Source organism: Perissodus microlepis, chromosome 10 (assembly GCF_051167445.1).
Source record: "Perissodus microlepis isolate ML-2025 ecotype Zambia chromosome 10, ASM5116744v1, whole genome shotgun sequence".
Classification (NCBI taxonomy): Eukaryota; Metazoa; Chordata; class Actinopteri; order Cichliformes; family Cichlidae; genus Perissodus; species Perissodus microlepis.
The window spans coordinates 4,948,020-4,975,351 of NC_140470.1; the positions used below are offsets into that span (position 1 = coordinate 4,948,020).

The 27,332-nt window shown below is 42.1% G+C and overlaps 1 protein-coding gene across 3 annotated transcripts in view; it reads left to right on the forward strand.

Annotated features, from left to right (window-relative positions):
- pknox2 (pbx/knotted 1 homeobox 2) overlaps positions 1 to 23,030 on the forward strand; it is a 105,575-nt gene extending 82,545 nt beyond the window's left edge. For all 3 annotated transcript variants that reach the window (XM_084941571.1, XM_084941573.1, XM_084941572.1), the window contains 8 exons: positions 1,128 to 1,299; positions 7,943 to 8,128; positions 8,325 to 8,460; positions 9,550 to 9,647; positions 16,899 to 17,018; positions 17,156 to 17,232; positions 18,754 to 18,932; positions 20,408 to 23,030. In XM_084941571.1, the coding sequence (XP_084797697.1) occupies positions 1,128 to 1,299; positions 7,943 to 8,128; positions 8,325 to 8,460; positions 9,550 to 9,647; positions 16,899 to 17,018; positions 17,156 to 17,232; positions 18,754 to 18,932; positions 20,408 to 20,670 (1,231 nt within the window). In that variant the 3' untranslated portion in view covers positions 20,671 to 23,030. The remainder of the gene's footprint in view (positions 1 to 1,127; positions 1,300 to 7,942; positions 8,129 to 8,324; positions 8,461 to 9,549; positions 9,648 to 16,898; positions 17,019 to 17,155; positions 17,233 to 18,753; positions 18,933 to 20,407) is intronic.
- Positions 23,031 to 27,332: the final 4,302 nt, after the last annotated feature.

The following is a 27,332-nucleotide window of genomic DNA, read 5'->3' on the forward strand; positions in this document are numbered from 1 at the left end:
TTGTGATTTAGTCATTAAATCTAAGCCACACCTGGAAAGGTATGGTGTTTGAAATCCAGGGTACTGACTTCAACATAGTTCCAACTAAATCAGCACCTAAATCAGTCTCCGTGGGTCAACCTAGAAATACACCCAGTATACACCCTCACACTGGTACTCAGTCAAAATCAAGTCAGAGCAAGACTTCCTGACTCTGAACACAGGCTGTTATGTCTTTGACACAACCCTGTCACTTATGTTTGTATGAGGGATAACAAAAGAGTTTGAGATTATGGAGGAGCTGGCAGTAGTGCACTCAATGTAAGAGATTATAACAGGGAGTGATTTATTTTATGGGGTATGGGGCTGAATTGGGACAAACTCGTAGGTGTTACAACTGATAGTTGTCCGCATTCTGACTGGAAAACGTCTTTATCAAGCTGATGTAAGATAAAGTAACTGAAATTAACACAAATTGAATTTTTCAATTGTATTATGCAGGTGCTGTTGTGTAAGTCGGTTCTAAAATTAAACCATGCTGTTGGTGTTGTAACTAAAACAGTTATCTTCATCAGAGCAAAAGCAATGAATCACAGATAATTTGTTGCAGTTTGGAGGAATGTGAGAATGAGCACGGTGACATAGGCTACCACACAGCTGTCATGTGGCTAAGCCTGGAGTAGCTGAAGTACAAGCAAAATAGCAGAAGCACTTTGTTTAAAGTTAAAGGTCTAAAATTTTGCAAGGTCCATTCCTGTTAAAAGGGAGTTTTTCCATTCCACTATCACCATATGTTTGCTCAAAGGGGGTTATTTATTTTTTGGGGGTTTCGCTTTATTATCATAGGATCTTTATCTTACAATATAAAGTGCCTTGTGGTGACTGTTGGTATGATTTGGCATTATATAGGTTAAATTGAGTTGAAATTTGATTGAATGATGGACTAAGTGAAGATTAGAGTTGTTTTTTTATGTAGTTAAGACATCCTTAACAACTAGAGTGGTAGAAAAGAGAGTCTCTTCAGCACTGACCTCACCTTCAAGCAATTATATTGATCTTTATAGAAAGATTCTGTTCACAGCAGAAAAGATAATATTAACAATTTTAGAAACTGACACCTACTGTGCCTCTTTATCTTTTTTCCTCAGGCATCCATTGTTTCCCCTGCTAGCATTGCTGTTTGAGAAATGTGAACAGGCCACACAGGGATCTGAATGCATCACGTCAGCCAGCTTTGATGTGGACATAGAAAACTTTGTGCACCAGCAGGAACGAGAACATAAACCCTTCTTTAGCGAAGATCCAGAATTGGACAACTTGGTAAGTCAACTTATCACATGTGTTAAATCAAATTAACACACAGCACAACTGTGTATACAGTAATTTACAAAAGTTTTGCACCATCCTTCATTTCTGCAAAATAGTGGTAAAATAGTGAATGTCTACAGCTATCTCTAAAAGATGGTGGAGGTACTGACATGGTTTAGGGTTGAATTTTGGTAAGTGTTGTTAGGGATCCTGTCATAACTGATTTAATTATGAATGCAGAAACAATCTCATCAAATTTTGATCCACCATGCAATACTGTCTGGAAAGTGTCTGATTGGGAACAGCTTCATTTTTAGCATGAGATGATGTGTAACTTTGAGGTTTATACAGTACTGGGGGAAAAAAAGAAGACACCGTGGATTGGCATCAGTCATGAATCGGTGTCCTCTGAATTCAGACCTCAACATTACTGAAGCAGTGCATGAAGAAGAACTTAAGAACCTGGGGAACAATTCCTTAAGTACAAGAAAGTTAGCCAAAGACTGTGTCGAAAAATAAATGTTGTCATTCCAAATATTAATTTTCAAGCTCACTATACTATTTGTACAGACTCTATTTTTGCCTTATACACTGTAAATGGTAAATGGCCTGTATTTGTATAGCGCTTTACGTAGTCCCTAAGGACCCCAAAGTGCTTTACACTACATTCACCCATTCACTCACACATTCACACACTGGTGATGGCAAGCTACATTGTAGCCACAGCTGCCCTGGGGCGCACTGACAGAGGTGAGGCTGCCGGACACTGGCGCCATCGGGCCCTCTGACCACCACCAGTAGGCAACGGGTGAAGTGTCTTGCCCAAGGACACAACGACTGAGACTACAAGACAAACTGCCAACTCTTGAGCCACGATCGCGGTGACTTTTATATTTTTATATTTTATATATATTTATGTATATTACATTGCTGATCCAGATGATGATCCAGGTCCAGATCCAATAGAATGTATAAAGTAGGCTGTTGGAGTATCTGATAAACTTTTCTCAGTTGATGTTGAACTTTTTACAAATAATGGTGTTATCCTGTTAAACTAACACAGTGTTTTAACATTGCAGACTAATGTTAAGGTTCTATTATTAGCCAGTTGCTAGCTGCTATTTTAATGATAACAGATGGCTAAGGTTGCTATCAGGTAATTGCTAATAGTTTAAAAAGCTAACATTAGTGTATATGCTGATCAAACTTTAATATTGTTCAAATGGGAGCTTTAGTGACCTCTCAAAATTTCTCACAAGGTGTTATTGTGAGAAACAGCTCCTAATGAGGGGAAGGTCAGTGTGCCTGCTGTGTGAAGTTGCGTGTCTGAAGATGGCACTGTTGGTACCGATGCTCTTGCAAATGAATATGTAACAGTAATTAATACGTAATGCAGTAATTTCTACTGTTTGTTACCTTCTGAGTACAGTTTTTTTTATTATCCTTAATAAGTACATGAGCTTATCTTGTGTAGTTTGGGAGATGATTGGATGATGGGGTGGGTGCAGTTTTCTCTGGGGTGGAGTCGGGTGGGCTGCCCCGGACTCTGTGGGGCTGGGCGGTGCTGCTGCTGCGGGCCCCGGTCCGGATGGGCCTGGGCCCCCTTGCCCTGGTGGGTTCCAGAGTGTGGGGGTGCCTACTGGGGTCAGCGGGGGAGCTGGCCCCAGGGAGGGGCCGCTTGCCCCTCCCTTTCTTCCCTCCCCATCCTCAGCTGCCTCCCTATTCCCGCTCTACCACACCCACCCATACACGCAGGGCTTGGGGTGCAGGTATGTCACCAGGGTGCAGGGGAGGCACTCCCCCTCTGTCCCCTTCTGGCCGCCTGTGCCTCAATTTTATTCTGCAACCTAGACATCCACATTACTCACACTCTCACATAACACATACATACAGGGCCTTGGGGGTGGGCACGTTTTACAGCATCCAGAGGATGGTCGGTGTACTCCAACCCACCTCTGGCACTGGTGCCCTACCCTCAATTTTAAATGCATTTAGACACTGAGGGTTTTCGGGAGGAGCCGTGCTGCTCTCTGAGAGGAAGCTAGTACCATGCTCTCCTGAGTTTTAAATGCACTTTAGAACAGCACACAGCAACACTACATATGAGCGGGCGTAGGGAGGTTTGAGGTCTTCACTCACCCCGGTTCTGTTAGCCGTCAGGGCTGGGGGGCTGGGAGGAGGTGCTGGCCGTCAGACTGGGGTCTGGGATGCGGGGCCTCCCTGCTACTGCAGATAAGGAGGTGGTCCGCTTGCCTCCACCCCAGAGAGAAGGGTTACATCTCCTGGGTCTAGGTGCGGCTTGCCCCTCTGAGGGCGGGGGTACCTGGACCTGGGATATAGAGTATGTTTGGGGAGTGCGACTGTCTGTGCAGTGTCTATTTGTGTCTGTCTACACGTTGGGTGAGTGCCGAGTATTTGGTTGTGCATATCGGGTGGGAATGCACGTCTGTGTCCGCGTGTGCCTGTTCGTCTGTGTCTATATGTCAGGTTGGGTCTTAGACTCAACCTCTCTGGGTACATCTCAGGCCCTCTAAAGTACGGAGGCCTATCTCCCCTCACCACACTCCCTGCCGGTGGCTGATGCCCTCAGACGTTGGTGTGTTGGTGGTCCTTGTCGTCTGGGGCTGGGCGCTCATGTATGTACCGGCTCACTCCTGGTGGCCGATTGGCGGGGCCGGGCGCCTGCGGCCCGGCTGGGCTCCTTCCGGGGGGTGGGATGCCCTCAGGCCTCTGGCCTCTGGGCCTGAAGCTCAGTCCTCTCTGGCACAGCTGGCTGCCGGCAGAGCCCGCGGGCACGCCACTGCAACCCCCTCTGGCCTCTGCTCCGTAGCTGCGGGGTGACCTCTCGTTTGGGGCTCTACTCAGCTCTTCCCAGGAGGGTGGCACGGTTCCCCCCCCCTTTGGTGGTCCTCCTCGGGTCCTTGTACTCTGGGGCCTCTGGATATCTGGGGCCTGGATCTCCTCCATACCTGCTTCATACCCTGGTGGACGGGGCTATGGCTCCCCACACTCCCTAGCAGATCGTTACATGGAGAAACCTTTGGAATACAAGCATGCTGATCCACACAGGTGTGCACACAGGTGTACACATGGGTGTTCACAGACGCGGACTACACCTTTCTTGGCTGCTGCCTCAAAGCACATTGTGCGCTGTCTATCTTGCGTGCTGCACAATATCGTTTATTATTTAGTATCTACTGTTATCTACTGCTAGCTAGTTTATTGTGATGGTGCTGTTTTTTTTATTATGTTGCTCTTTGTTGTTTGCTTTCTCTTCTGTTTTTTTTCTCCATACAGGTGATCCAGGTGTTTTGTTTGTTTGTTTGTTTGTTTGTTTGTTTTCCTTTCTTCCCCCCCTTCTCACCGTCTCTTCTCCCCTCTGGTTTTCTTTCTCTCCCTCTCTTTCTTTCATTCTTTCTCCCTGTCCTATCCCCCAGTCATGTCTGTCCCGTTTGTAGCCACCGAAAATAAAATAAATTCATAATTATAATAAAGGTCAATCAAATGGACCAATATGGCAAGGCCATGATGATCCACTTGGTAAAATAAATCCGCTTGGCATCTTTCTTGGCCTTAAGACAACAATTCTGATGGCTAAAGATCCAAATGGGACACAAAAAAAAAAAAAAAAAGTACATGAGCTATTTTACCTTCTTAGCCACAGCTGCCTTTTATATTTTTATATACAACTATAACTGCAGTAGCCCTAAGAGGTCATACACTGCATGTACTGCAACTTCAGGAAACACCAGCAAATGGAAAGATGCTCACAATAAAGGTTGAATAAAGAACAATGGAAGTAAAAAGAAAAAAAACTCTTAAAAAAGTTCAGGAAACTCAACAGAGGTGATTTACAGAAGAGAAAAATGAAAAACCTATAACAAGCATACAGCTACAGTATTATATGAACCATGCGACAGAACACACATTAACTGGAACCTTTTCTCCCTCACACACCGAAGAGTCCTCCACTTCTTTTAAGAATACTTTAGTTTGTCACTTCCACAGCTATTCTGTCTTGTTGTGTTTTGTATGCTTTTGTATGAATAGTCTGTGAATATATTTTTGAATTTACCCATTTCTTTTCCTTTTAAACAGAGTGCAGACTGATGCCATAACCAAGGTTATTTTATTTAACTAAAACTAAACTAAAAACTCAATAAACTTTTTATTTAACTCAAATAAACCTAGAACTAAATGAAATGATTTTGTGAAATACAAAAATAAAGAGAAAAAATTCTCTTTCTCTTTTTTTTGTTAGTTTGGTAAAAATTGTATTACAGCTTGCCTGATGAGGCATTAATGGGTGTGTTAACTGAGACTTTGGATGTCTACAAGACTGAGTCAACAACTTTAAAAAAAAATGTATTCTAAGGCCTCTACTGATTTTTCTAAATCATACAATAAAATGTAAAGACTCAAACTAATACTAAAACTAATAAAAAACTTCACTAAAATTAAGTATTTTCAAGCAATTACTGCCTGTCTTCCTACTGGCGGCCAACTTTTCTGTTCCTGAACCTCTTTTCTGTAACATAAATCTTAACAGATGTGGCTCTGTGTGTGTTGTCTGCATTGAATCCCATTTTTGCTATTCCCAAATATTCAGTCCTTTTTAAAGTAATTTTCCCATCTTGTCTGTGCACAACAGCTAGAAATAATTATAAATTAAGAGAAGGAGGAAGCTGATAATCTTCTATGACAAAAGAGGGGGAGGAGTTGAAGCCAGACAGACACAAAGACACAGACAAGGAATTAGGAAAAAAAGTGCACTCTTCTCATTACAGTACTTGGGATGGCAGGCTGACAAGTGCTGAACAGTCAATTAACCCTGCATCTGTGTGTTTTATGAGGTAATGGGAATAGGCGTCTCTGCCAGAGGACACTAACTCTTCCATAGGGCAGTAATGCTATGCTGGGCCTGACTGGCTGCGATGAGGACAAGAGTTACTGGTCCCTTGATTAAGCAAGTGCAGTTTAATTAGCTGATTTATCTCCTCCTTGGCCAAGTGCTTTTCTGACCATTCTGTTGACCTTGGGTGGCAACTTTGAAGGTGTGCCATCTTGTATCACACAGAGTGAAGAAAAGCCAGGCAGCTGATGATATATATATTGTCAGTGATTCCTGTTGTCACTTCAGCCAAACCAATAAACCAAATTTCACTCAATGACAGATCATAACTTAGTAGAAAAACAACACAAAACAAAAAACATGTTTCTCATTTCTTGTCAGTAGCTGTCAGCAGTTTATCCTTTAATAGGCTGTTCCTTAGCAACACAACTGCAACGAAATGGAGTTGTTAAATATTAGACACTGGTCTATTGAAAACTGTGTAAATGGCTTTCAAAGTCTTATACTTCTTATAGAACTTCTGAATTTAATTATTTTCTTTACAAAGCATACAGTATTTCTACTTGCATAAATTAATATAACTATTTAAAAACAAAAATTTAGCTGGATCGATATTATGAGTACCCTGAAAAACTAAGCACCAACCACCGTGCACTGCGCTGCAGTCATGCGCTTTAAATTTGTAATGCTGTAAAATCAAGTTAAACCCGAGGGTTATCTTCCAAATCATACACAGTATAAAAACTTCAGCAAGGGTTTGAGCTGTCACCTGGCAAGGAAAACAAAAAACAAACAAAATGAGTTCAGAGTTGAGAAAATAGTTGCTCACAAAGGAAGAAATGGATATACAAAGTTATCACAGCATTTCCAAGTGCCAAGGATTGGAGTGAGATGTGTCATCAAGAAATTACAACATGACAGAGTTAGCAAGTGAAATAATTTAAAGAGTCTGAAAAGACAAATAGTGAGATGTGTATAAAGACCCCAAAACAACTGCCAAGACACTGGTGAATGACTTAGCCAGGAAATGTAATCTTAAAAGCACAGCCACTAGAACCCTGTATAGGAATGTACTGCAAAGTTGCAGACCAAGAAAAACTTAATCTTACAGCCAGAGTGCAGTATGCACTTTGATACTGGTGCATGTCTTGGTAAAATTAGAAGAGCATGAAGAACATGGCAGCTTGTTAACTAATCTAATTAGAACAAAACCTTGACAGCCTTAACACATACACTTCACTCACACACTACTGTGATGATGATGTTTAATGTAAAAACCTTTGTAGTCCACAAACATTGAGTGGAAAGGCTCCAGATGTTTTTTTAGTTTGTTTTACTGAATGTGATGCACTTCCCAAATGTTTATTGAGTCACTCAGGCCCCCTGTGGGTCTTCCGTATTAAGGATTTTTAATCTGTTACCTGGACTCGGTTTTAAAGACATTACCCAGCATTACGGATGGGTACCAGAAGTTAAATAATTACAACAAGAAACCAGAAGATTTGCATTTATTCCTAAATGTATTAATATATATACGGATCAGTGATGCAGGTCAGTCAGCAGTCTGCATCTGTAAATACCATTACCAATGATTTTTGATTTTGACATTAGACGTTACAGGTCTTTGTAACATAAATTGCAATAAAACCAAATACCAGCAATATCCATGACACCAACATCAAACGTATTCTTCTCTTCATGGTTGTTAACCTGGTGTTTTAAAGGTAAGGTGTTTGCTAAAAGTCATCAGTGTTTTAGAAGGTGAATGTGATCTGTTTCATATTTTGTCTTTGCTGCTCTCAGATGGTAAAGGCCATTCAGGTGTTGCGAATCCACCTACTCGAACTAGAGAAGGTCAATGAGCTTTGTAAGGACTTCTGCAACCGTTACATCACTTGTCTCAAGACCAAGATGCACAGCGACAACCTCCTCCGTAATGATCTCGGAGGGCCCTATTCTCCGTCACACACCAGTCTCAGCATGCAGCAGGTCAGTGATGGACCCACCGTGGAGCTTAGAGTTCCTTAACGGTACCTAGCGTAATAATGCAATAATGCAGTAATGTAGTGTTTCCCTTGATACGCCATTCATCACCAGGTAAATTTTGCTGTTGGTTATCACACACAAGCAATAGCTTTCCCCCCCTTAGAGTTGCTCACCAGTGTCTCCCTCTGTTATCCCCCAGGAACTAATTCAGACCTCCTCTCCATCCATGACCTCTGTCTCCAGCTCTGTTAACCCTTCAGGGATTGTGGTGCCTGCTGGAGGGCTGCAACAGGGGAATGTCGCCATGACCACCATCAACTCTCAAGTGGTCTCGGGTAAGCGTGTCAATTCACATGAGCACTATAAAACAAAATTTGGCCTGACACTATGGACCTTTTTTTTCCATATGGCTCTATGACCCAATGTGTGAAGAAGAGGCGCTACAAAAATGTAAAACTCAGTGTATCTTATTCAGTAAACTACCACCTCTAAATAGGGTCTCCATAGATTTTGGGACAGTCAGTGACATACAGCTAATGATAAATAAATAAAATCGCATAGGTGGTTCTGTTGTTTTCTGCACACTTACCTGAGCCTTAGCCCAATCACTCTCAACACTTTCAAATAGTACTCCACATTTTCTCTCTCGTTCTGATCAGAGGAAATATTTGACACCAGCTATCCAAAACACCATTTCCTGACTTTTAATAACTATTTTAATCATATTCAAATGAATACTTTTCTTATTATTTGCATTGTGTTTATCAGTTTGACTTTGATCTTTTTTCTTTGCGTCATTTTGGGGTTATCATTATAAAGCATTTTCATATTATTAGTATAAAACTCAATTGTTTGTTGAGCATAATGACAAATAAAAATAGTCATTAGCATGTTTTTGATCAATCAGTATACACGCATGTGGCCATTTACTATTCCATTGCTATTATATACACATATCATTAGCTACATGTTTGTGGCTGTGTTTTGTATAGCTGGTATCAGAGGGTCATGATAAGTATCCATCACAGAGAGCTTGGCTGGCAGGTTCTTGTAATGTCAAGCCTGTACAGTGAAATGTTAATCCTGCCCTCTGGAAAACCCTTTTAACCCAAAATAAATCAATGTCTCTCCCTTTGATCATGACATACTGAAGAGCTCAAACAGACTGTGATAAGAGTGTCTTGATCAAGGCTAATTAAGCCAGCAGCAAAAACACACTCCTCCTTCTCCTTGTTCTCTGTGGGTTTTTTTTTCTGGGTTAAAGGGCAGTAATGCACTTTGAATTTATCATTTGGTCTCTTGTTTGCTGTGTGTTTGATTGCAAGGCTGACAAGCAGTTAATAAGCTCTGGTGCTAGTGTAGGATCTGGCTTCTAGTAGCTGCTGAAGACACTTGATACTCATGGCAGCAAATTATCCCCTCAGGTGGGACCCTGTACCAGCCAGTTGCCATGGTGACATCGCAAGGGCAAGTGTTAACTCAGGCGCTGCCTCCGGGAACCATTCAGATCCAGAACTCACAGGTAAAGCTGTCTCAACCACAATGCTTTCTGGCCAACGTTGTCACTCCTCCTTGTGCCCTCACCACCTATCGTCTCAATTTGTTCTTTACATCTCTCAGACCTCCCCAGTGGGTCTTTTCATTGTCTGTCTGAACATAGCCCCCTGCTGCTTAACAAAATAGAAATTGTTTACTCCTCTGATGTTTGGGGAGCCTTTGTGATACCATGCCACTGCAGATGAAAATCGCACAAGGACTTATATCAGTTAAAGACAAATTTGTGGATGATGTGATTTAGGTAGATACAAGAAATAAATCTCGGATCTCATACAAAAGACTAATTCATTTAGTCATTCATTTTTCATTGTTCAAAAACCTTTTGTTAAAAACAAAAAGTACAGGACATTTGAGACGTGAACAGAACAGAAGTAAAATATTTCAGAATTTTTATGAACAGGAAATATTAGGATCACAAATGTTTTATCGCCAAAAGATTTAGAAACTCGTATGAATGACTGAATTTTTTTTTTTTTCATTGCACAGGGACAGATTTCTGGTTTTAGTATTTTAGTTCAATTTAGATTGTCAAAAAGCTTCTGGAATTGTTTAGAATAGCTGGGACATTTGCTGTACGCCTGCTCTGTGACTGTTGGTTTGTTGTAAATATGAGGATACTTATTTTAAAAAATCATTACTCTGAAGGCAACAGAACCTTCAAAAGAAGGGTCTGTTGACTCAAAAGTGAATGCCAAAAAGTGAACAGATGATCCACACAGTAATAGTGATGAATATCATATGGAATATTAACATTGAAGCTTGTTGTTATGCACAGTAAATAACATAAGAATAATACGGACAATGTGTCAAATTAGTTAGCCAAACTGTATGTTTAGGACAAAACGCCTTGCAATTAATAGATGAAGTATTTTAGACAAGAAGGGCTCGTGCAAATGTATATTATAGGTTCCTTTATGTTTGTGTTAGGGATATCTTATTTTTTAGCCTTATTTAAAATGTATTATTTAAAAAGTTGTTTTTTACCCTGATGATTTTTTAAATTGTTTTAAAATTTGCCAAAGCTTTAGCCTCTTTCGACTCTTCTGTGTGCACCTTGGAAGTCAGTTTAGTCTACAAGTCACAAAACACTTATTATCTACCTCACATTGAATCAGTAATGTGATAATTGCAGATTTCTACAAGTTGGAACACCTTGAGAAATTGTTCAAGTGTGAAACAATTGTACAAGTTCCACAACCATACCCAAATGCAAATGCCTAAATGCACTGAGTTGCTGCCATTGAATGTATGGCTGACTAGATATTTGCTTTAACAAGTTAACAATGATTTCTCTTTTTAGTCTCTGTCAGTACCCTCACCGTAGCATTTGAATCAACAAATCATTCTGAGAAAGGAGTATCCTAACATTTGCCAGTAATATATTACTGTTCTTAAATTCAGGGCAACAATTAGAGAACACTCAAAGAGAGAAAACAGGCAAGGCCTGAAGGCAAAATAACAAAATGGTTTCAAGAAAAGTATCAAAATGAGACAGAACATAATGACAACTACAAAAATAGACACGGAAGCACATAATATACAAGAAAAAATACAGAGAGGCACAAGAAATTAACCAAAGTAGTTATAAACAAAGCAGACAGTATGACAGTATTACTACTACTACTAAAGCCACTGACTATGACGTATATAAAAGACTAGGACATTCAGTATTAGGTTCTTTAGTAGCCTTCAGTATCAGCCTTCCTACAAGCTGGCAAATTACTCATACTGTATAACATTTTGTCGTTCTCTAAGACTTTTAAAGTAGTCTTTATATAGGCAAAAATAATTTATCATCATAATTTTACTGTAGGAGTGATACCCAGGGACTAATTTTTGAGTGGTTTAGGTAGGAGAGGACTATCACCTTTTCAAACCTTTATGACTTTTCTTTTGTTGTGCAGCGCCTCACCTCTGTTTGGGAAGGAGTACAAAGGCTCCTCTAAAGCATAGAGCATCAGGCACTTGAACCCTTCCTAGGTCTATGTACAAGATACAGTCACAACAAAGACCTAAGACACCAACAGCTGATGAACAGACAAAATATATTGGATGAAAGTTGGATGAACATAAAAACATGAAGAAAAAAATGTGGTTTCTTAATAAATTGTGTGTCTGGCATTAGCAGTAATCTAACCTTGATTGTGATTTCATAGCATAACTCTATTACAGAAAATAGAGTTGTGGATGTAAGAGGCTATATATCGATCTGTATGAACAGCAGTTTAATTATTACAAATTCATTGTGTTTGGAATTTAAGGTTTACTTTAACAATCTCCACCCACTCTGTTGTTGTGGAGATTTCAAACAAATTTGTGACAAAGAACGGCTCCATGCTGGAACCAAGGCTCCAAGCAGAGCCAATCAACAGGCTGTACACTTGCCTTTTCTGAATGGGGGAAAAAGAAAAGAAATGGGGCAGAGAAATTTAACAGTGTTCTGTGTTGGTTTGAAGAGCGGCTCAGTTTCATGTAATTCTGTGACAGTAACAGTGACCCAGCTGGTGCTGAGTTCTACATGCGTGCTGGGAATTGAACACAGCCCCTTCGCCACTTTGCCGACAAGCCCCGAGTAATCACACTCTGAGGCTCGGTGCTGCCAATTAATTTAACCTCGCTTTCTCCTGGAACACACACACTCCCAGGACAGAAGGAGCCACGTGACACACAGCTGCAACTGTAATGAGTCTTGTTTTGTGTTGGGAGAATGAGGGGGGGATCTGTGTGAATGTCTATTTATGGGCATTATGTGGGTTGTAGGTGGGTGAGGGTCAGCATCTCCGTGTCTGTGGATTCTTTCCACACTATTCTGCGTGGAACCTAATAATAGTGGGGCATAATGATTTCCCTCCAACAAAATATACAACTTACATGAAACTAGAGGACCAATGAGGGGACCTAGTCAGGAGGATTTAACCCATGGGGGGTGTTAGATTTATTAATAGAAAAAAACAAGCAATGTCCCATTTATATACAAAATATACTCTGTCTTGGGGACTGAAACGGCTCCAAATAGTAGGAATGAATGATACTAGGAAAATGGTTGGTTGATTTCTTGGCACTGACTGAGCTTTTAGGCACAGTCCACAAGATTTGAATAAGGTTAGGTCAGGGTTTGGGGCAGGCCATTCCAGAAGTTTAATGTTAGCTACTGCATGTATTTCAAAACCAGTTTTGATCTATCTTTAGGATTATTGTTCTATTAGAAAAGCCAACTGTGCCCAAGTTTCAACCATCCAACTGTTCATTTGGGGTGAAGTTTAGAATTTGGAGGTAGTCCTAGTACTTCATTATTCCAAAGTGCAATGTAGCACTAGCAGCAAAATAGCTCCAGAGCAATGATCAATCATTTTTGCCCTGGGGATGCTTTCAGTTCATGGCATACTTGAGCATTCATGGGTTTAGTGTTATTTCTGAACATCCTAGCCAATTTCCTCTCATTTGATAGATCTAAATAATTTGTATTAATAACTTAATGACTCCAGGAGGCCTTCCAACTTGTGTAAATCTACAATTCTTTATTTATTGCTGTCAAATAAATCCCTCCAAATGACCTTGGCCTTGTTAAGTTAAAATACACTGTAGAACCCTGAGCTCCTCTTCATGAATCGCTACCTTATCGTGGTGGAGGGGTTTGTGTGTCCCAGGGATCCCAGGGGCTATGTTGTCTGGGGGCTTTTGCCCCCTGGTAGGGTCTCCCATGGCAAATTGGTCCTGGGTGAGGGACCAGACAAAGAGCGATTCAGAAGACCCTTATGAAGAAAACATCGAGGGAACAGTTTACCCTGCCCGGGATAGGGTTACCGGGGCCCCGCCCTGGAGCCAGGCCCAGGGAGGGTGCCCGAAGGCGAGCGTCTGGTGGCCGGGCCTTAGTCCATGGGGCCCGGCCGGGCACAGCCCGAAAAGGGGACATGGGCCCATCCTCCCACAGGCCCACCACCCACAGGAGGCGCCTTAGGGGTCGGGTGCATTGTGTGCTGGGCGGCGGCCAGGAGCGGAGACCCTGGTGGACTAATACCCGGCTGCCAAGACTGGCAATTGGGACATGGAATGTCACCTCTCTGGTGGGGAAGGAGCCTGAGTTAGTGTGTGATGTTGAGAGGTACCGGCTAGATATAGTCGGGCTCACCTCTGCGCATGGCTTGGGCTCTGGAACCAGTCTCCTGGAGAGGGGCTGGACTCTGTCTCAGTCTGGAGTTGCCCCTGGTGAGAGGCGGCGGGCTGGAGTGGGTATTCTAATATCCCCTCGGCTTGCTGCCGATACGTTGGGGTTTTTCCCGGTGGATGAGAGGGTTTGTTCCCTGCGCCTTGGGGTCGGGGAACGGGTCCTGACTGTCATCTGTGCTTATGCGCCGAGTGGCAGTTCAGAGTACCCAGCCTTCTTAGAGTCCCTGGGTGGGGTGCTGGAAGGTGCTCCACCTGGAGACTCTGTTGTCCTGCTGGGAGACTTCAATGCTCACGTGGGTAATGACAGCGAGACCTGGAGGGGCGTGATTGGGAGGAACGGCCTCCCTGATCTGAACCCGAGTGGTGTTTTGTTATTGGACTTCTGTGCAAATCACAGTTTGGCCATAACGAACACCTTGTTCGAACATAAGAGTGTCCATAAGTGCACGTGGCACCAGGACGCTCTAGGCCACAGGTCGATGATCGATTTTATAATCGTATCACCAGACCTGCAACCATATGTTCTGGACACTTGGGTAAAGAGAGGGGCTGAGCTGTCAACTGATCACCACCTGGTGGTGAGTTGGATCAGGTGGCGCGGAAGGACGCTGGACAGACCTGGTGCACCTAAACGCGTAGTGAGGGTGTGCTGGGAACGTCTAGCAGAGGCCCCAGTCCGCGAGATCTTCAACGCACACCTCTGGCAGAGCTGGGGACATTGAGTCCGAATGGACCATGTTCAGCGTCTCCATTGCCGAAGCTGCTGCATTGAGCTGTGGCCGCAAGGTGGTTGGTGCCTGCCATGGTGGTAATCCCCGAACCAAATGGTGGACACCAGAGGTGAGGGGAGCCGCCAGGCTGAAGAAGGAGTCCTATCAGGCTTGGTTAGCCTGTGGTACTGGAAAGGAGAGTTCGTCCGCTAGTCGAACCTTGGATACGGGAGGAACATTGCGGTTTTTGTCCTGGTCGCGGAACACTGGACCAGCTCTTTATCCTCTCAAGGATACTTGAGGGTGCATGGGAGTTTGCCCAACCAGTCTACATGTGTTTTGTGGACTTGGAGAAGGCATTCGACCGTGTCCCTCGGGGTGTCCTGTGGGAGCTGCTGCGGGAGTATGGGGTGTCTGGCCAATTGCTACGGGCCATTCGATCCCTATACAACCGTTGCAAGAGCTTAGTTCGCATTGCCGGCAATAAGTCGGACTTGTTCCCGGTGGGTGATGGGCTCCGCCAGGGCTGCCCTTTGTCACCGATTCTGTTCATAATTTTTATGGACAGGATTTCTAGGCGCAGCCAAGGGGCGGAGGGCTTTCACTTCGGTGGCCTCAGAATCTCATCTCTGCTTTTCGCCGATGATGTGGTTCTGTTGGCTTCATCGGGTGAGGGCCTCCAGCTCGCACTGGAACGGTTCGCAGCCGAGTGTGAAGCAGCGGGAATAAGGATCAGCACCTCCAAATCTGAGGCCATGGTTCTCAGCCGGAAAAGGGTGGAGTGCCAACTCTGGGTCGGGGATGAGTTCCTGCCCCAAGTGGAGGAGTTCAAGTATCTTGGGGTCTTTTTCGCGAGTGATGGGAGAAGGGAGCCGGAGATCAACAGACAGATTGGTGCGGCGGCTGCAGTGATGCGGACGCTGCACCGGTCCGTCGTGGTGAAGAGGGAGCTGAGTGTAAAAGTGAAGCTCTCAATTTACCGGTCGATCTACGTCCCTACCCTCACCTATGGCCACGAGCTATGGGTAGTGACCGAAAAAACGAGATCGCGGATACAAGCGGCGGAAATGAGCTTCCTCCAAAGGGTGGCTGGCCTCTCCCTTAGAAATAGGGTGAGAAGTTCGGCCATCCGGGAAGGGCTCAGAGTAGAGCCGCTGCTCCTCCACATCAAAAGGAGCCAACTGAGGTGGTTCGGGCATCTGACAAGGATGCCTCCTGGGCGCCTCCTGGGGTTTGTGTTCCGGGCATGTCCCACCGGGAGGAGGTCCCGGGGCAGACCCAGGACACGCTGGAGAGATTATATCTCTCGGCTGGCCTGGGAATGCCTTGGTGTTCCCCCAGATAAGCTGGAGGAGGTGGCTGGGGAGAGGGAGGTCTGGGCTACTCTGCTTAGACTGCTGCCCACGCGACCCGGCCCCAGATAAAGCGGATGAAGATGGATGGATGGAACCCTGAGCACCACTTTTTAAGATTTAAGTGAATGTATGTAAATGTTTGAGCCTAAATATTGAATACTTGTTTTTTATATGCTGTGCAATCATCCTGAAAAAGAAAACTAACAAAAAAATAAATAAAACAGTTCAAAGAAATTATTAAAAAGCCCCAAATTACCATGGGGAAAAAAAAAGAAAAAACACAAAACAATATAAGTCATGCTTTAATTAGAAATAGCGAATTAGTTATCATTAATTAGAACATAATAATGAAGAATATCACTAGATGTTTTCCCTTTACTATCTAATAAGCCATGTGCAAACTTTATCTTAAGCATGACTGTGATAAAAATGATTTCTTCGCCAAATAGCAAACCTAAATGTTCTTACAACAGTTAAAAATATTTGCAGTTAGTTGTCTCAGCCAGACATGAACTCACATACTCACACACATCCATATGCAGGCTGTCAAAGACTGTCAATAGTCTGAGAGCATCTCGTCCTTCAGCACTCACACTCCAAACAGTAACATCTGAATAATGATTTCTCACTGAACACAAAGGCTGGTGTACTACAGGTCAACACCAATGAAAATCCAAGCAAACACAGGCCCACTCTGCATCAGCGTCACTCTAGCTCACCGACGCCAAACTGTGAAACTCAAAGTCCAAGCACCACACATATAACAGACTAGTCACGGGTACTGCTTCTTTATATTTTAAGTATCATTACTCAAATTCAGTTACCATGGTGACACTTGAGGAGGTGTTTCTGCCCTTGCCATAGGAAAAAAAAGGTAATTGGTAGTCTGAGTTTGTTTCCGTGGCAACAATAACTAAGCCCTATGGTCTTTTCCCTTTTTTCTTTTCTTCCTCTTTCTTTCCTTTCTGTTGTCTGTGAATAAAGGTAAATGTGGACCTGTCCTCCTTGTTGGACAGTGAAGACAAGAAGTCTAAGAATAAGAGGGGAGTCCTGCCCAAACACGCCACCAACATCATGCGCTCCTGGCTCTTCCAGCATCTCATGGTGAGACGCAGGCAGACATTTACACTGTGTTTGAGGGCAAGACTTTTCAGTGTTTAACATAATTATGGTGCGGCACATTCCATTTTAACAGCTGGAAACTGCTTGAAAACTGAAATGTCGTTTCCTACTTCTTGCAGCACCCATATCCAACAGAAGATGAGAAAAGACAGATTGCAGCACAAACAAGTCTGACTCTCTTGCAAGTAAACAACTGGTAAGATTTTGTAACCCAAAAAAGGCCTCATGTGCATGTGTAAAAGCAAAACACGGCTTCATATTCTTATTTAAAAAAGTGAGACAAAGTTTTCTTTAGACATAGACATATACACTTTATTAATCCGACGCAAGGGGAATTCGTTTTGTGAAGATATTTTAGAGATATTTTAGAAAATTATTAATCGAAATATATGAAAAATAGTGTACAAAAAAGGCAAAATGCTATTATATGCACACATTTATATATATAGCTAAAATGCAGTGGAAGTGATAATGTATACATATGCATTTTTTAAACAGTATTTATCCTGTGTGGGTATTATATAGTCTGACTGCTGTCAGGATGAAGGACCTGTGACAGTGATCTGTCCTACTGCTGAGGGACCTGTTCAGGGTCCCCACAGTCTTTTAGAAGTATTGTCCATAATAGACATCAGCTTGACTAACATCCTCCTCTCACCCACTGCCTCTGTGGAGTCTAGCGCACTGGCTCTCTTCATCAGTGTTTTAATCCATGTACTGTTTCTCCCCAGCAGACAACCATATAAAAGCTTGGAGTAGCAATCACTGTGTCATAAAAGGTCCTACATACACTAAAAGACCTCAGCCTGCACATCAGATCGAACAAACTTTGGCCCTTCTTCTACAGAGCATGAATGTTAAGCTTTAAATTGAACTTGACTATGCTGGCATATCCGAGTACATCATTGATACAGTGGCACCATCTCCTGGTTGTATACACCAAGTACACGTGGAACAACCTCTCCCTTGCTCTCTCCTCTTGTTTCTTGCGTTCCTTTTTCCTGATACTGCTACCACTTGGCATCGCTATATCTATCACTACAGCTGTCATTACCAGTGTGTCTGTATCTGGAAATCCCACAGGATCTTTGCTCAACCTTCTGAGATATAGAGGGGACCATACTCAGCACAAATGTACAACTATACAATGCCAGCCACTTAGTTATGGCATTTCATGTATACTCTACCTAGTAGTATCTTACACCCTGCTGTTATGTCCAGAATTGTCTCAGGAGCATCTTTACACCTCCACCTGGGGTCTTTTCTGGTGTGATAGACCCCAGCCTCTATGGATCTTGTGCTTAGAGCTTGTTCCTGTGCTGCCATGATTAGTGCTATCTTTCAGTCCAGCTTTCTCCACAAGTAGAATTTCACAGTGTCAGCCACTTCTATCTTCCCATGGTACTGTGGAGGGTCCTGACTTTCAGTCTATCCTTAGAGAGAGAGAGAGAAAGAGAGAGAAAAATAAATAAAGACAATTTGATATAAAAATGCATTAAAATTTTTCACTAGGGTATGGTTTAATCAAATGATAACATTTTGAAGTGTTGATGGTCATATTCAATGTTTTGTATGTACTTGTTTTTCATTTTATGTCTTCCTTAAATCTCGGTACTTTTTAGTAGAACTAATTAGATATGTGAAAGACATGCAGAGTAATTAAGTTGGATTCATAGGTGTTACTCTTCCTAATATGACTTCTTTGGTCTTTTCACAGGTTCATCAATGCTCGTCGACGTATCCTTCAGCCTATGTTAGATGCCAGTAATCCTGACCCGGCTCCTAAAGCGAAGAAGATGAAGTCCCAGCATCGTCCAACACAGCGCTTTTGGCCCGACTCTATTGTGGCTGGTGTATTGCAGACGCACAGATCTCAGACAGGAAGCAACTCAGACAGTATGCCAACAGTTACATTTTCCAAGAAAAGCAAAGCAAAGCAAACAGCTTTCTTTGGGCATTAAATAATCCTTTATTTTTTAATTTTTCTTTAATGTCTTCTTGATTTTTGTTTTGTAAAGCACTTTGAGTGCTCCAAGAGAGTAGAAAAGTGCCATATAAGAACTATTTACCATTTACCAGCCATAGATGCTTGCTTGTAATTTAAAGATCACAAATAGCTCTTTCTAGCTATACATGAACATTTAAAATTTTACATGTCATCTCTTAAAATATAGTTGAAATATAGTGTTTGGAAAAATATTTTTATACACAATCAATTATAGTAGTAGAAACAGTAAAAACAAACAGCAGAAACACAGCAGCCGTCAACTGTGGCTGTTATGGGATAGTGTCTAAATTTAATGTCTGTGATTTTGCTTGCTTGACTATGATGTGTTTGTCCTACAGTGATCACTATAGCTATGATATGTACTTGAATTTGGAGGGAATATTGATAAACGGTAAAATTGTACACATTGTACAAAAACCCCCCCAAAAAACTAAAAGCATGTCTGCTTGAATCCAAACCACTAGGTGGCACTATTACCACTCTTTTGTTTAATTTTTTTTTTTTTTTTTAGACTATCAGTTTCTTTAAAAATGTGTCCTAAATCAATCAATAGCTCAGCCTGCACTCATGTGTACAAACAAGTCTCTTGGGAATAGTTAGAAAAAGAAAATGAGGACTGCCTAGATTTTCTTTTACTGCTACACGGTAGGTTGTAGACCTCAGTTACTGATGCAATTTGTTATCTCCTGTCACAGTACTGCAGCTGGTACGAGTATAGACAAGTAAAAGAAAGCTTCCCTACTGGAGTGCAAATATAGATAAAAGGCAGGGTAAGGATTAATTTCAGTGGCAGACAAAGTCTACATAAAGTTTTGCAAGGTAAAATTGATCAAACTGGTGTGTAGGATCCCATATGGAAAAGCAATAGAAAAAACTTATAAAAGACTTGCATAAGATTTGGCCTACTTCATATAGTGAATCCTATAAGGCTTATATAATTTATTCATGAAAGTGGCCACTTTCTCATTATTTTCAGATATTGTTTTAGGAAGTATCCAAAACATACAAGTTTCATTTATATAATTTTTCAAGGGATCTTATATCTGTTTTCACTCTTGTATGCTTTTCATACAAGTTTCACACAAGACAGATACAAACTTTATAAGATTTATATATATCTTTTCCATATGGGATGGTATAAGCTTGCAGCTCCTTGAAAAGACCATTTTAAGGTGGCTCCCAAAATTGAGTCTCTGGCCCTGTAGCCACTCTGAATATTGGCTAAGTGAAATTTCTAAATAATACTGAAGCATGCACAGACAAATAAAAAGGTCTATCTCCTCTGCCTACATTATTATTTTTTAAATGTATCTGTCACATTATAACCCCTCTTCTCCCTACCCTCTTTCTGGCCTCGCTTCAGACCCACTGAGTATGGACAGTCTCCAGTCACTATCCTCAGATTCAGCCACCCTGGCCATGCAGCAAGCCATGCTCGGAGCCGATGACTCAATGGACGGCACTGAGGAAGAGGATGAAGAGGAGGAGGAAGAGGAGGAAGAAGGCATAGAGGAGGACGATGAGGAAGAGGATGGAGAGGAGGAAGATGACAGGGGGAGGCAGCTGTCCAGCCAGGGAGTGGGAAGGAGAGATCTTAGCATGGAGCACAGAGAGGAACTGGAGTAGTCTGTCAGGGGCAACTGACAGACTTTATGAACACTGATCTCAGTTGTGAACTTAATACAGCCTCATTGAAACTCAAATAGTACGCCTCTAATGCTGAGTGACTCTAGAGAGCATTTACGCACGTATTAGTTCTTTACCACAGACTCTAATCAAACACAATGACCATCATGTTTATAGGAAAAATATTAGTTTAATGCTGAATTGTGTTATTGCATTTTAACACAGTATGTTCCTATGTAGTGAACTCATGAACTTTCTGGAGAGTAGCACATTTTTATAGCTCTGGTTATTTATGGAGAGGAATGACACAGGAACTAAAAGGTTTGAAATTGAGTACGTTTAAAAGCAGCATTTAAAGATGTTTGGTGCTTTTACAGGAACTGATTCTTATTTTTTTTTTTTTAAACAAACAACGAGGAAAAGCATTACATGGGTTAAAGAACTGAAAATCTCTTTTGACTGTATGTTTTAGCAACTACTTAATTGAATGTAATATTTTGTCATCTGAAATTAGTTACTAAAAGGGCTGCAGCCGTTTTTATCAGTTTTTTTTTTTCATCTGAAAGTGCCCTTTATTTTCAATTGACAGACCACAGTTTCACTTTGCAGCTAATGTGTCATTTCACTTCCTAAAATAAGAGTGAGAAGACAAAATAAAGGAGAAAGGATGTGTGTGTAATACATTTCAAATATTTGTTGAAGTGACTGCTGGCTTCCACTCTGGGACATCATTCACACGTTTTAAATGACTCATAGGTTCTCAGGTTTAACAGCACTCTCATCTGACATGTTTCTTCCTCATGAGCAAAACACTTGACTTACTGCTGCCGCATGACTTTTACAACACTCTTGGTTTATTTTCTCTCTTCCCATGAGCAAAAACAGCTGTACTAAACCAGTGTATACTGACTGCACATATAGTATGTATATTGGATTTTTCCTATGTTTGTATTCTGGTGTTGAGGGTTTGCATATTTATTCAATTTTTTGTGTGTAGCTTCAGACTTCATGTTGTCCATGACATTTTCTGGATAAGGGTGTTGAAAAAGCAGGTGGCCATGCACATATGTACCTAACTCCAACCACCAACTCTTTGAAAACTACTTGCGTATTTCTGTGACCTTGATCAGTTCTGTCAGAGATCAAGAGCGTGCCGGTCATACAGACTCAACACTGAGAGAAATCACGCAGAGATACCTAGTGACTTTGGAAAAAAATGTCATGTACTGACACTGACTTCTTTTTGATGGAAGACATTTTTGAGAAAAACATAAAAAAAGGGAAGAGACTCAGTAGTAACCTATCTTTCCATTTTATGTGAAGGCTTTTAAAGAAGCTGTGAATCGATTTCAGCCCCCTGTTTTGTATTAAAACAAATGGAATCACTCATCTCTAATGTGAAGATGTCTAGAAAAAGAAAAAAACTGTTATATTGAATGTTCTGAGTGTTCATTGTGAAGTATGTTTCCTGTTATTCTTCTTTTTTTTTTTAAACTTTTTAAAAAGTTTTAAATGAATCTTCCAGAGCAAGCAACAGACTAGGGGAATATTTCTGTTTCATTTGTAAACTTTGTTGTTGTCATAATCTATTGTGTTTCAATAGATCACTTTTAATAATTAAACATGTAAAGGTACTGATTTTGACTCGTGGAAGTTCTGCATTTGTTTGAGCTGAGCAAACACATGCAGGGCTCTGACTCATAGAGGGAGGCAGTTTGATTCATTAATATTTCGATACAATAACCTGTAAATCATTTTTACAAAAGAGAGTATAACATTTCTTCACCATCCTCACAATAATTTCCAGATTACAAATTTAGTAGTCTAATTATTGGTTAACTTCTCCCACTTGCCTGTCCTATCATGTATAGCCTTCCACCCACTCGTTATATCTCAAGCCTGTGATTTAACTCGCTGGAAAATGCCCACCCAAATGCTCGCCCACCTTCTCAGCCAGCTACCATAAACAAACCCACAATCTCCTGAATTGTGGCCTCTTTGAGTAAATCACTGTATTGCTTTTTTTTTTTTTTGACATGGCTTATATATGTAATTGCCTTCCTGCATTGTTTTCAACCTCACCATAGAAGGTCAAATTCTAATTGCATCACTTAAACCTCTGTTATTGTTCACCTTTGTTACTCCACCTTTAGCCATATTTTATGGCACGAGAAATGTGAACTATAGCAGTCACATAGGACCTACTTAGCAGAGGTAACATGTAGTGAGATGATTAGCTACTTGACTTTTTTTTTTTTTGAGGAAGCAGTGGTCAAAATGCATGGGAGAGGAAATATGTGGGAGGGAAGACACAGCCATATTTACACAAGTGGTCTAATAAAAAAGTGCTTCAGACATTATAGCATTTGTTCAATAATTATTCTGCATGGAGTTCATGCGCAACACATTAGATGAGTACAATAGCCAGAGGTCTTTTCTGAACAGTGCAAATACCAATTTGAGAGCAAGTGGAATCAAATGTGAATGTAAGAATCTATCCATATAGTATGTATGGATAGATTCATTTGAATTTATCATAGAATGGATGGATATAGCTACAGTAGAAGTATTGCCTATATGTATATGCGGTGGAAGCCTGTAACAGTCCATATATACAAATCAATCATCCAATCTGGGTGTAATGGTAAATTGACTGATTCTTATATAGCACTTATATAGCACTTTTCTACTCTCTTGTAGTGGATTAGTATCTTGCCCAAGGATATTTGGCACGCAGACTTGAGCAGCTAGGAATTGAACCGCTAACCTTCCAATGAGTAAATTACATATTCTCCTTCTCCATGGATAAATGAACCAGCTGCTAAGTGTTGGGCCTTTGCTAACCAAAAGCCCAAAAGTCCTGATCCCTAAGGTTCCCCAGAAGGGACCTGTCTCAGCACAACATGGAAGCTCCTGTCAGCCATCATAGTGGCTAAGTTGAACTGGCACATGGGTCAATACTAATACAGGACACAGAAGAGAATTGGCAGAAATGCAAGAGGAGCAAAACATCAGCAACTGGTAGAGTGAGCAGTTGGTTGAGACTGTAAGACCAGACTGACCAACCTGTGCACTGCCTAGATTGACTACAAGAAAGCCTCAACTACAACTCAATGCACATACATGGATTTGGGAAAATTTAGAAGTATAGAAAATCAACAGGACTCTTAGAGTATCAGGATTTCAATGGGGATGTGGCAAACAACACTAGAGGCGGACTTCAAGCCAATAACACAAGTCACCATCAAATGACAAGGAACAAGGAAGTGCTCTACCCCCACTGTTGTTCTGCATAGGCCTCCCTCTTCAGTAAGATCATTAATAAGAATGGCTTAGATACCGACTACAGAATGGTGCATTTGTTAGCCACCTCCCTTACATGGCATGGAATATCAGATGCCAGACCACCTCAACTGGCTCCTTTCAATGTGGAAGGAGTAGCGGCTCTACTTATAGCCCCTACCAGATGGCTGAACTCCCCCATCCACCCTTCAGGGAAAGCTCATTTCCACCTCTTGTATCCACAATCTCGTTCTTTTCGTCACTACCTAAAGCTGGTGACCATAGGTGACCAGGGCATAGATTTACTGGTAAGTCAAGAGCTTCACTTTTACCTTCAGCCCTCTCTTTACCATAATGGATAGGTCCAGCATCCGCATCACTGCAGCTACAGCACCAATCCATCTAACAATCTCCCGGTCCCCTCTCCCCCCACTTGCAAACCCCAACAAACTCCTAGGGCAGCAACTTGTCCCTAACCTGGAGTGGGCACTCCACCCTTTTCCCACTGAGGACCATGGCCTCAGACTTGGAGGTGCCATCTCATTTCTGCCGCTTCACACTCGGCTGTGAACCACTCCAGGCCACCACCTGATTTGTGCTTTTTGCAGATGATGTGGTTCTGTAGAGGTGAGATTCTGAGACCACCTAAGTGGCAGCCATTCATCAAATTCTGTCACCAATTCTTCATAATTTCTATGAACAAAGGGCAGTCCTGGCAGAATCCAACACCCACCGGGAACAAGTGTGGCTAATTACTTCCTATGTGTACCAAGCTCTTGCAACAGTTGTATAAGGATCCAATGGCTCGGAGCAACCGCCCTGACAGACACCTGTCGGTACCAACCACCATACTCCCGAAGCATCTCTCACAGAATTCTCCAACCGACATGGTCGAATGCCTACCCCAAGTCCACAAAACACATGTTGACTTGTTGGGCAAACTCCCATTCATGCTCAAGTACCCTCAAGAGGGTAAAGAGCTGATGCAGTGTTTTGCACCTACCCTCCTGTATCTGAGGTTCAAATAACGGGCGGGGAGACTAAGGAGTGTGATCCCCTTGTAGTTGAAGCACACGCCTCTTGCCCCCCTTCGCGAAGAGGGGAACCACCAACCATAAGATACCGCCCTTGATCTCGACGCAACATTATAGAGGCGTGTCAACCTTGACAGGCTATAGCATCCAGCACCTTTAGGAACCTTTAGGGCAAACCTCATACACCAAAGAGTTATTTAACTTCTTCAGTGACCTCATCGCCGGTGATGGATGTGTTGTCCTCTTTGTCCCCAGACTTTGCTTTCCCTACAGAAGACGTGTCAGTGGGATCGAGGTCTTCAAAGTATTCCTTCCACTCCCTGACGATATCCTCAGTTGAAGTAAGCAACGGTCCACCTGTACCATACATTGTGCAGGTAGAACACCGCTTTCCCCTCCTGAGTCACCTGAGGGTTTGCCAGAAACTCATCGACGCAGTCCTACAGTCTTTTTCCATAGACTCTTTAAACTCCTCCCACACCCGAGTTTTTGCTTCAGCCACTGCTCAAGCCACGTTCCGCTTGGCCTGTCGGTACTAACCAGCTTTTGGCCACGACTCGAGTAAAAATGGTCCATTCATACTCAATGTCCCCATTCTCCCATGAAATGCAGTCTTAGCTCTGCTAAAGGTGGGAGTTGAAGATCTCACAGACCAAGGCCTCTACCAGACATTCCCAGTGCACCCTCAATATACATTTAGGTGAGCTAGGTCTGTCCAGCATCCTTCTCCACCACCTGATCCAACTCACCAGCAGATATTGATCAGTTAACACCTCAGCCCCTTTCTTCACCGAGTATCCAGAACATACAGCCACCGGAACCATTCCTGAATGTACATGCAGCAGTCTCTGGGAGACTGGTCCCAGAATTATTCCACATCCCAGTCGCTACCCTCAGTAGCCGGGATCAGCCTGCTACGGTCTTCCCCCTTGGCTGCCGCCTGGCACACACTGTACTCGACCCCTACAGCGCCTCAGGATTACAGGAGCGTGGGCCCATGTCCCTTCTTCTTGCGCCAGCCTGGGCCCCATTGCCTAAAGGGGCCCAGGTGCTCGCCCTTGGGCACCCTCCCAAGGCCCAGCTCCAGGGCAGAGCCCTAGTAACCCTATTCAGGCAGGATGAACTGTTCCCTAGACTTTTTACTCATAGGCATCTTCTGATTTGCTTTTTGTCTGCTCCCTCGCCCAGGACCAATTTGCCATGGGAAACCCCCTAACAACATAACACCTTGGATCCCTGGAACACACAAAGCCCTCCAGATAAGGTAACGATTCACAGAGGGGGTATGGGAATGTTTTATGCCTTTTGGAACAACACCAGTTAAATGTCCAATATTTTAAAGTGACACATATGGATAATTTGGAGATATTTTTTACAACTTGTGAAACGTGTGAATTAACTTCATATCAACATTACTTATTTGCTTATGAGTCTCAGTTACAGTGTTATGAAAAAGTATTTGCCACCTTCTTAATTTCTTAGCTTTCTTTGATATATGTCACACTTAAATGTTTTAGATCATCAACAGCTACATAGAATCTATCTGATAAAATGAAACAGGCTAAGAGATCTCAAAGAGGAACACATTATACCGTGCTCTAAAGAAACTCAAAACCAGATAAGAAACAAAGCTAGTAAATCCAATCAGGCTTGAAAGGGTTACAAAGCCGGTTTTAAAGTTTTGGGGTTCCAGCAAACTGTAATGAATACAATTATCCACAAATGAAACAAAAAACAAAAAACTTGGAATAGTGGTGGACCTTCTGCCGAGTAGCTGGCATACCAAAATTACTGCATGAACACACTGAAAACCAGGAGCTCACCTAAGAACCCAGAACAACTTCTAAAGAATTGCAGGCCTCACTTGAATGATTGTTGAATCATGATCCAACAATCAAAAGAAACCATGTAAAAATGGCATCCATGGGAGAGTTCCAAGGAGAAAACCACTGATGACCAAAAACAACATCTTGATTATTCACAAGATTTTTGGGACAATATTCTGTGAAAATGTCAAGACATGAAGCTGAACTTCTTGGAAGATGTGCATCCTGTTATATCTGGTGTAAAACTAATTTCAGATGACCTCTAATTTTCTCCTTATAAATCTTAGAATTATGGTATCTGACAAGGATATGTCATTCAGTGTGCATACTAAATATGTAGGGCTGCTTTATCCTATTTGCACAATACCTCTAAAATTATAAATACCTTGTCTGAAAAACTGGTTCATGTATTTATTATTTGTAGGCTACTAACAACAACAACAACAACAACAACAACTACTACTACTACTACTACTACTACTACTACTAGCTTCTCTTCAATTCAATTCAATTCAATTCA